Consider the following 11,401-nt stretch of genomic DNA (forward strand, 5'->3'; position numbering starts at 1 on the left):
AACCCAATTGAGATGGTTTGGGATGAGTTGGTCCGCATATGTGTGAGCTCAGCATATGTGGGAGCTCCTTCAAGACTGTTGGAAAAGCATTCATCATGAAGCTGGTTGAGAGAAAGCCAAGAGTATGCAAAGCTGTCATCAAGGCAAAAGGTGTCTACTTTGAAGAAAATATATTTTTAGATTTGATTAACACTTTTTTTGGTTACTACAAGATTCCTTATGTGTTATTTCATAGTTTTGATGTCTTCACTATTATTCTACAATATAGATTTTTTTGACTGGTACTGTATTTGAGTATCTTTGAGTTGCTGAGTTGCTAGGTCAACTAGCATGTGACAACTAGCATGTTAATTAGCATGGGGGGGGGGTTGCCACAGTTGTCACATAGAATGTGGGGTTGGTTGTCACTATATGCTCCATTATAACCATATTGTACAGGGTGATTACCAGTGCCACTACATCGCAAACACAGGAGGTTGGTGGCACCTTAATTGGGTAGGACGGACTTTTGGTAATGGTTGGAGCGGAATGAGTGGAACGGTATCAAATATATCAAAATACACCATCCCATTCGCTCCATTCCAGCCATTATAATAAGCCGTCCTCCCCTCAGCAGCCTCCACTGATTCCAAACCTATTTCGAGGTCAAGCAATGTGGTAACTAGCATCTTAATTAGCATCCGTTCGTCTCCTCCCCTTCATCTAGACGGACTGAAGTGGATTTAAGAGTTGCTATCAATAATGAATCATAGCTTTCACCTGGATTCACCTGGTCAGTCTATGTCACGGAAAGAGCAGGTGTTCCTAATGTTTTGTGCATTGTATACACAACAACTGAAATATTTTATTAAAGTCATGTGAATAAATTATGGTGAATAAGTGATAAGCAGTAATTGGCAGTCACTACCATTATGGGACCTTTATTAGTTGTTTTATTCTGTGTTGTTACAGCATTCAACCCACATAATGCATAGTGCATTAAATGTCTACAAAAATATAATCAAAACCAAAACTGAACCAACTTCAAAAAGCACTAATCGCTCAGCACTACGACATATCAAAATGTGTTAGGAATATGTAGTGTGGAGAGCGTTTGCCGAGGGATCAAAATAGGATGTTGATGCCTGGCCAATGCATAAACGATGTAGAACTGTAGAATTTAGAATGTAGATATTCAAATACATCTGTGAGATGTCTTGCCACTTAGCAAACAATGTCTAAACTGCATCTTCCCGATGCATCATGTATACATCTGTTGGACAGAGGTATCTGTGCTATCTGGGTTGGTTTCCTCTCTCTCACACATATGTTTTCTGTCAAACACCCACGCATGTACACGTGTGTGCAAACACACAAATACACACACATATGACACTCAAATGTCATATGTTGTTCTTAAGGCATAAAATGCTGAATTTTGTTCGGAATATGATTCAATCAAAGAAAATCGTTCGAAGACACTGTATATTATATTGCCTCACTTCCTGTTACACAAGGAATAAGCTACCAGCAAACATTGTGACAACCAACCCCATACTCTGTGACAACCAGCCCCGTGATTAGGCTGCTTGTCACAAGTAAACAGAGTGTGTTTGATGGCTTATAACTTCATGTTGGAATAAGATATAAGGATAAAAAGGGTTCGTATTTCAATCCAAAGCCTTGGTCTTTCTATTAATGTTGTAGAGTCTTGTAAGATATACTGTTGCTGAGAAATACACAAGAGTAAAAAGTGTGTATAAATGGTGGTTTGCACATCTCCCCTATTGTATACATGACTGAGGTCATTGTCATTGAATGATGATATTGTTTGAGATAAGGACTTAATGTTCCATTTTTATTCCACATGTGAATAACATGGGTCTTTGGACCTGGATTTCTTGCACCACACAATACTGTGTTAGCTCACTGAGCTAAAGCCTGAGCGTTAGCTTGGGGAACTTAAACAAGTCTTGAGGTCTTAGGCAACGTGGCTACTCATCAAGCGAGTGTGATTCACTGAACACCCTCAGTTACACACAGCTGACGAAATATAATGGATGCTGTTGTGTGCTTCTGGAGAAAATAACCCCAAGTAATTAGCAAGAGCTAAGGTCTGAGACCTGTGCTCCATGGCAATCTACTGTAGGGAGGCTTAAGCATCACGACGGTCTGGAAGAAACAGCCAATAAGAGATTGCTAATTGTAGCAGCCAGGAGAGGACACTACATTGATCAAAATACATTTAATTAAATCTCTCCAAAGTGTGTGTAAGAAATCAAATAAGCTTGTTCAAAGTTTGGAATAATAAGCTCATTGCTCATTTAGCACTAACTTTGTACTTGATGAAGCTGTTACTGGGTTTTGACTAGGTAGCATACAGCTACAACCGGATGTTACTTTTCCCAGCAGGTTAGGAGAATTAACATAGCAGGTTAGGAGAACTAGGTTAAAGTTAGGGATAGAGTAAGCTCTCCTAACATGATACAAAAAGCAACTTCCAGTCGTAGCTGTACTCCATCTAGTCACAACCCTGTTAGCACTGGCATGGGGGATGGCGCCCGGGGAACAGTGGGTTAACTGCCTTGCTCAGAACGACAGATTTTTACCTTGTCAGCTCGGGGATTAGATCCAGCAAACTTTAAGTTACTGGCCAAACACTCCTACACGCCAGGCTAGAAAGTCTATCCTTCAAAGTAAAAAATGTCAACTGCATATGATGAAACTGTCCAATTCCTGCAATGACAGACACATGGACTCTCATCAACAGACAAGCTCTGAATTCCTGTGATATGAGCTGGGAGATATGACAAGGCCACATATGGACATCAAGCATATGTTATTCGTCACAAAGATCTTATCAGAGACTCACAATATACAAGACATGTGATTTGCCATCTGAAGTGTCAAATGGATTTAATTCTGACTAACTGCAAAGACCCTCTTTAGATAGTGGTGAATTAAACACGGAATGGTACATGAAGGTTATGATCAAACCTTTCTGTGGTTGTAAGATCATTTCCTTGACTGTATTGAAACTGTTTTCTGACAGACACAGATGTTACTGCAAGCAGTTTGCTGATGTCAATGTTGTGAACAGAGTGCCCCATGGTGGCTGTGGGGTTATGGTATGGGCAAGCATAAGCTACGGACAATGAACACAATTGCATTTTATCGATCGCAATTTGAAAGCACAGAGATACTGTGACATGTCATTAATCCGCCACCATCACCTCATGTTTCAGCATGATAATGTATGGCCCCATGTCAAAAGGATCTGAACACAATTCCTGGTAGCTGAAAATTTCCCATTTATTCAATGTCACCCATTGAGCATGTTTGGGATGCTCTGGATTGACGTGTATGGCAGCGTTCCAGTTCCCGCCAATATCCAGCAGCTTTGCACAACCATTGAAGATGAGTTGGACAACATTCCACAGGCAACAGCCTGATCAACTCTATGCGAAGGAGATGTGTCGCCTTGCCTGAGGCAAATGGTGGTCACTGCAGATACTGTTTTTTTTATCCATGACCCTACCTTTTTTGTACCTGTGACCTTCAGATGCATAATTGTATTCCCAGTCATGTGAAATCCATAGATTAGGGCCTAATTAATGTATTTCAATTGACTGAGTAAAATCTTAGAAATTGTTGCGATTTGATTTTTTTTGTTCAGTATAATTGTGACATACATTATTTGCATGTTGAGCGTAAGTAAGTGTAAGTAAGTGTGCCGCCCTATGGGACTCCCGATCATGGCTGGTTGTGATACAGCCTGGGATTGAGTCAGTGTCTACCCTGACACCTCTAGCACTGAGATGCAGTGCCTTAGACCTTTGAGCCACTCAGGAGCCTAATGTAGGCTATCTTGTGTGATTACATGCTGCCTTTGGTGTCTCCTGAAAATACAGAATACAGGAGTCTTTCAAATGGTAACAAAAATATTCAGCCAATTTGCAAGGCTGAAAGTAAAGTTTTCATAACCAGTTATACACACAGTCAAGGACCATTAGGCACTGTGTAAATTGTTGAGGAAAGTGTGACCACTGTCGTCATTCTACAAGAAAATGAATTTACTTGTACTCTAAAATCTCAATTACGAGCTGATGATGACTGTTGTTGATGCAATGCGTATTGACACGTACAATGCTGGTGCACGCACGACCCCCAGTGGACAGTGCATGAATGACAAGGCTGATTTTTTTATACGCTGCACCTACATGGACACCACGTGAGCTGTCCATTAATTAATGGCCACTTAAAAACAGGTTGTGACAGCTTGATGAGGCGGGAATGACAGATGACTAGACAACAACAGTGTTGACAGCATTAGACATATAATCACGGTTGCGCTGTATCTAGAGGTAGGTCTTAAACATAAACAAACGTCTACCTTATTAAGACAATGTCCTGTTTAAATTGAGACTTATCACTTAAATTACTGTTGTATGCAGAGTTTCAGAAATGAGTAACGATGTAACCAAGAAGAAGGGAAAGGCAGTCGGGGAGAAAAAGACTAAAAGAAAAGCCAAGCGGAGAGAGACTTATGCAGTGTATATCTATAAAGTTTTGAAGCAGGTAAATGTCGGAAAATGTGCTTTCATGTATTTTTTTTATTGTTGCTTAGTCTCGTTTTAAAGACCTTAGTTTCGCCCATGCGCAATTAGGCTGGTGACGAGATTTTTTTTTTTTTGCAGTTCTATCCTATCAATATATTTTAACCCCGTAGTTTGAGGCACCGCTGCCTCGTTCTAAGTACCAAAAATAAAATTTACATCCAACTCGATCAGTTTAAAATAGACATCTGTTTTTGCATGGGCTGCGTCTCAATCGACTTCTTTTTTTTTGTCACCCTTCCACATCTGGTGGAAAGTGGCAGAGCTTCAGCGCTGTTTCTCAGACCAGGAGACATCCCGAAAATCTGCCTTCTCGTGAAAACGTTGAGCTGCTAGACGTTTGGGCCACAAACTATTACAAACACTGTATAGAAAGGGGAGACTCATGAACATGATGGTGTTTTGCTATAAAGTCAACCCATACAAATAATGGATGTTTATGCCCACAAATAAGGTGTTAAATGTGTTAACTATCTTGAGTTCTCATAGATTATAGGATACTTCAACCTTTGAGGTGGGTTTTTCGTGCTGTTTCTGCAGTCTATTAGTAAAGGCCAAATTTATTTTTGGGGAGGGGTGTACCTAGGGGGTCTTTAAAATGCCAAATCTATCTAAATGATCCATGGTATGACCTTAAAACATTTCAATATATGTCAGCTTAGAAACCCCAAGTTTTCAACTTGTTGACATGTGTTCTTTGTCTCTAGGTCCATCCTGACACTGGGATCTCCAGCAGAGCAATGAGCATAATGAATTCCTTCGTCAACGACGTATTTGAGCGCATTGCAACTGAGGCATCTCGTCTGACCCAGTACAACAAACGCTCAACCATCACCAGCCGAGAGGTACAGACCGCAGTCCGACTCTTGCTACCTGGAGAGCTGGCCAAGCACGCCGTGTCAGAGGGCACCAAAGCTGTCACCAAATACACTAGTTCCAAGTAGAAAATGTGTGCATCAAATGCTGCAAGAAAGCAATTAAGGCTATGGATGCACCACTAAGTTTAAGTTGAATCATTATTTTTGGAAAATAAATGCACTAAATTGATTTCTTTGGGTGTTCCCCATGATTAAATGTTTCTGCAATTTTCATTTTTTGCCACAAGATGGGACTATTACTCTAGTTATATTTAGCTGTCATTTTCAGTCAGAACATGAATACCCTCATCACAACATTGGCAACCTCTACCTAGACCCTGTGCAGGTTGCTCAATTTATGTAACTGCACATATCTAATACATGGGCTATCTAATGTAAATAAGCTATAAGTGCATGTGGCTGTTTTGCTCAAGCTATATTAAGTATAAATGGAGTATTGCAAGTTAATGCTATACTATGTTACAAAACTGTAAGATAAACTATGTGCAGATGTTCTGGTAAAAGATCATCTAGAGCAGGGTTCCCTCCCAATTTAGATTTTTATTCCCCTAGTGCTACACCAGTTTTTGCCCAAATATAGAGGGTAATTTATTAAAAATCTATAGCAGGGGTATTTAACTAATACACTATGAAGTCTGTAACCTGCTGGTTTCTGTTCAACCTGAATTACACACACCTGGTGTCCTAGGTCTAAATCAGTGCTTGATTAGAGTGGACCGGTAGGGGGGGGAATCAAATAAACCATCCAAATTGCTAAGTGTTTACACAGGCTTCCCAATTCTGATCTTTAACCCAATTATTGGCAAAAGCTCTGATTGGTCAAAAGCCCAATTAGTGAATAAAAAGATCAGAATTGGTTTACCTGTCTAAACGTAGGCCTTTTTTGAGCTGCTGACAAGTGGAAGACCATCCAAAGGGAATGCAAGGGATACAGCCTTTTGCTTACATTTTCAAATTAAACATTACACATCTAGACTATAATCATAAGATGTGAATTTGCTGAATAGTCTTTGATTACTGCATAATAACACTAATGAGGTCTAATTAGGAGGAAATGGAAGTCTTTACAATTAGGATAATATTTACGTCCTGACATACTTCTATGGGTTATTTATATAAAATAACTATTACCCTTATCAACAGCCCAGAAATTCAAGCAGCATTCATTGTTAATGGGCTTGTATACCAGACAGTTCCTTCTCCCCTCTGTCACACTCATGGTATCCATCTCAGATGTTTTTTCCTGATATATTGCTAATGACATCTATGGACCTATTACCACGGGTGTGATCTGATGCTATCAATAGTAGCTAGCATGGCCAGTAGTGTTTTTGTAAATTATCATTATAGCCATTTGTGCGACTGCCTGGGTATAACAACCCCCCCCTAACGCCTTAAGATCCTTACTCCAGCCCTGGACTTTGCCTCACTCTCCTAGCTCTTTGTACCCATTGCTGTGTCCTTTAGGGAGTGTTATAAACACATTATGGATGGATACATTAGTGACTGATGCAGAAGCACCGGGCTCGCCTGCCTTGTTTTGGTGCGAGAGAGAGCTGCATCATTAGAAAATGTTCCACTTGGCGGGGAAGCGCGTATTAACTGCACTTGCAATGAAATGAGGTGGTGATATATGGTTAAAGTTATAGAGGGACTATTAGGTTGAAATATGAACCTCTCAATTGTCATAATGAAGCAGGGGCTATTTGCGTGCATGGCGATCAGGTCGTTATAGGAGACAATTGGAATCCGTAACGACACACTATACATTACAGAGGCTAGGTAGTGGGTTTAGGGTTTAGAAGGGGGTGAAAGTAATCATGCCTTCACAGAATGGTACAGAGCTTCCATCAACCAACAATTCAAATTCATTTTTGTTCCCCCTAATGTTTCTAGCAGTAAAGTGATGAGATGGGGACCGAGGTTGGTTGGACTGCATCTGGCATTTCTCGGGTTAGGCTCTTCTTTAAGGACTTCGATGGACATCCCTGCCTTTGTTGACATCACCAGGCATTTGTGGCCCATAATGGCCCCTCAAAGAAGAGCTTACGCGGAGGGAGGCATATAGTGTGTCACATAGTGATCCAAATGCATTATAGGCCTAGGCTACAATGGCACAATAGGAACTCTATAATAAAGTGAAAGTGCACATGGGAAGTGCCAGGTCAATGGTAATTGTATATAGGAATAGAAATATACACTGCTCAAAAAATTAAAGGGAACACTAAAATAACACATCCTAGATCTGAATGAATGAAATATTCTTATTTAAAAACTTTTTTCTTTACATAATTGAATGTCCTGACATGATGTCCCAGATGTGCTCAATTGGATTCAGGTCTGGGGAACGGGCGGGCCAGTCCATAGCATCAATGCCTTCCTCTTGCAGGAACTGCTGACACACTCTAGCCACATGAGGTCAAGCATTGTCTTGCATTAGGAGGAACCCAGGGCCAACCACACCAGCATATGGTCTCACAAGGGGTCTGAGGATCTCATCTCGGTACCTAATGGCAGTCAGGCTACCTCTGGCGAGCACATGGAGGCCCCCCCAAAGAAATGCCACCCCACACCATGACTGACCCACCGCCAAACCGGTCATGCTGGAGGATTTTGCAGGCAGCAGAACGTTCTCCACGGCGTCTCCAGACTGTCACGTCTGTCACGTGCTCAGTGTGAACCTGCTTTCATCTGTGAAGAGCACAGGGGGCCAGGTGCGAATTTGCCAATCTTGGTGTTCTCTGGCAAATGCCAAACGTCCTGCACGGTGTTGGGTTGTAAGCACAACCCCCACCTGTGGACGTTGGGCCCTCATACCACCCTCATGGAGTCTGTTTCTGACCGTTTGAGCAGACACACGCACATTTGTGGCCTGCTGGAGGTCATTTTGCAGGGCTCTGGCAGTGCTCCTCCTGCTCCTCCTTGCACAAAGGCGGAGGTAGCAGTCGTGCTGCTGGGTTGTTGCTACAGTGAAAGCACCACCAGCATTCAAAAGTGACCAAAACATCAGCCAGGAAGCATAGGAACTGAGAAGTGGTCTGTGGTCCCCACCTGCAGAACCACTCCTTTATTGGGGTTGTCTTGCTAAATGCCTATAATTTCCACCTGTTGTCTATTCCATTTGCACAACAGTATGTGAAATGTATTGTCAATCAGTGTTGCTTCCAAAGTGGATAGTTTGATTTCACAGAAGTGTGATTGACTTGGAGTTACATTGTGTTGTTTAAGTGTTCCCTTTATTTTTTGAGCAGTGTGTAACTCCACTATAATAACCTGTTAAAGGGCCCAATTAGTCCCTTGTTCCCCGCCCTGTTTCCATGGTCACCACTTATGACTAAATAGGTCTTTAGATGAGTGATCTGACTACTGTCAAAAACAACAGGTTCACAATGTGTCATTCCATGTAATTTCAGCAAGCCATGACACCCACCATCTCAGATTGTTCTGAAGTTGTTTCTGTAGTTAGAAACATCAAGATTTGTATTCCTAAAACATATGTATTTTATCTCGGAGAAATTAACCTAATTGATTGCACCCAAATCGGCCATTTTAATTGATAGGATTCAGATAATATTAAATTAATATAGTACCCAAAATCTGATTTGGACCAATGTTCTTCCTACCATTGAGTAAGACACGAGGAATAAAAAAATTACAAAAAGCCACCAACAGGTATAAGGGTATAAGCATTAGGTTGCTAAGAGAAGGACAGACTGAATTGCTTTCATGGAGTACTGGCTTGAGTTGTGAGGATTACTATACAATTTATTTTAGTAATGAGCCAAATCTATTGGTTTTCTACCCAAATTTGCAAAGGAAATGTTGTGATCTATTGAAAAAAACATACGAGACTGCAAAAATGTGTAAGTGTAGCGGTATAGCAGGAACAGTGGCATCTAATGGTCAATCTGGTACACACTACTTCATGGTAAATAATGCAAGCGACTTCAATTACTAATGACCAGATTCACAGGGAATACATGACATAGTATGGAGAAGCAATACTCCAAGCCACAGCTTCATACTGAAACAGAGAACTGATACTGTATACTGGTTGTTGGGGTGGGATTGACATGGGGTGTGGGTGTCCATAGGTGGCTTTTGACAACAACAACAACAACAAATATTTCTCAAGTCTTACTCATTGGTAGGAAGAAGTTTGATCCAAATCAAATGTTAGGTAATATATTTATTGAATATTATTTGAATCCAATAAATTTAAATGTACAGTTTCAGTGCAATCAATATGATCTGAGAAATTAGGCTAATTATATTTCAACAAAATAATGTTTCAGGAATGCTAATCTATACTGAACAAAAATATAAACGCAACATGTAAAGTGTTGGTCCCATGTTTCATAAGCTGAAACAAAAGATCCCAGAAGTTTTCCATACACACACAAATATTATTTCTCTCACATTTTGTGCACAAATTTGTTTACATCCATGTTAGTGAGCATTTCTCCTTTGCCAAGATAATCCATCCACCTGACAGGTGCGGCATATCAAGAAGCTGATTAAACAGTGTGATAATTACAGAGGTGCACCATGTGCTGAGGACAATAAAAGGCCACACTAAAATGTGCAGTTGTCCATGTAGACCTTCAAACAACATCAAATACCAACCATAACTCCGTACCCAATACACACCCTTACATTTCTATATTGTGTGCCATCTTTGGACTTTTTGTCCATTCATGTTTCATAAATCAGCAGTGTTTCTGCTGTTATTATCTGGTGGGCTGTGGCCTGTTGTTACAAGATACGTTAGTCTCCAGAAAGGTTTGGACACATGCTTTTTATATAAGTAATTATGTTGGGAAGAAGTTGGATATCAAGTGGTGGGCAAGTTGGTTTACGGATTGCTATAGGGAAGAGTAGTTCCATAATTGAACTGCATTCCAGAATTATATGGTTCAAGGGTTCCTTTGCTTTTCTTTTTACACTCATATTTATTTTGTAAATAATTTTAAGATGCTACTACAAAAAAATGTAAACCACTAGTAACACCTTAATTTTTAAGTATATAGTAACCAACCATGACTTATTTTCTATTCACAGTGGTAATGTCTTTTGTTCCACTTTCATTACTAATGACTTTCCTTACGAAGGGCTTTATTACAGACAGAAATACTCCTCAGTTTCATCAGCTGTCCAGGTGGCTGGTCTCAGACGATCCCGCAGGTGAAGAAGCCGGATGTGGAGGTCCAGGGCTGGTGTTGTTACACGTGGTCTGTGGTTGTGAGGCCGGTTGGACGCACTGCCAAATTCTCTAAAACATTGTTGGAGGTGGCAGGTAGCCTATTGGTTAGTGTTGGACGAGTAACCAAAAGGTTGCAAGATCGAATCCCCGAGCTGACAAGGTAAAAAATCTGTCGTTCTGCCCCTGAACAAGGCAGTTAATCCACCGTTCCTAGGCAGTCATTGAAAATAAGAATTTGTTCTTAACTGACTTGACTAGTTAAGTAAAAAATCAAAATAAATTCTCTGGCAACAACTCTGGTGGACATTGCTGCAGTCAGTACACCAATTGTGTTGTGCAAGCTCCCTCAACTTGAGACATCTGTGGCATTGTGTTGTGACAAAACTGCACATTTTAGAGTAGCATTTTATTGTCCTCAGCACAAGGTGCACCAGTGTAATGATCATGCTGTTTATGTTGATGGATTATCTTGGCAAAGAAAAAATGCTCACTAGCAAGGATGTAAACAAATTTGTGAACATTTGAGAGAAATAAGCTTTTTCTGCGTATGGAACATTTCTGGGATCTTTTATTTCAGCTTATGGGACCAACACTTCACATGTTGCATTTATATTTGTGTTCAGTATAATATTTCTGTAACTACTGTGTACTTTCCATTATGTTCTCATGAACATACTATCGGGAGGCAGGGAGGGCTATAGCTAGTTTAATTCCCTCCACTGTGT

At 40.5% G+C, this 11,401-nt stretch overlaps 1 protein-coding gene across 1 annotated transcript; it reads left to right on the top strand.

The window, feature by feature from the left end:
- The first annotated feature begins 4,443 nt into the window (after positions 1-4,443).
- On the top strand, positions 4,444-5,539 carry zgc:92591 (uncharacterized protein LOC436997 homolog). Its single transcript, XM_064927598.1, has 2 exons — positions 4,444-4,557; positions 5,303-5,539. Exons 1-2 carry the CDS (start codon positions 4,444-4,446, stop codon positions 5,537-5,539), a joined length of 351 nt encoding a protein of 116 aa, XP_064783670.1.
- Positions 5,540-11,401: the final 5,862 nt, after the last annotated feature.

This window comes from Oncorhynchus masou, chromosome 3 (assembly GCF_036934945.1).
Source record: "Oncorhynchus masou masou isolate Uvic2021 chromosome 3, UVic_Omas_1.1, whole genome shotgun sequence".
In the NCBI taxonomy this organism is placed as follows: domain Eukaryota; kingdom Metazoa; phylum Chordata; class Actinopteri; order Salmoniformes; family Salmonidae; genus Oncorhynchus; species Oncorhynchus masou.

Excerpts from the sequence above, each read along its gene's own strand:
- zgc:92591 (XM_064927598.1), top strand. The coding sequence starts at position 4,444 with ATGAGTAACGATGTAACCAAGAAGAAGGGAAAGGCAGTCGGGGAGAAA. Across the intron at positions 4,558-5,302 it reads TCTATAAAGTTTTGAAGCAG|GTCCATCCTGACACTGGGAT; the intron begins GTAAATGTCGGA and ends CTTTGTCTCTAG.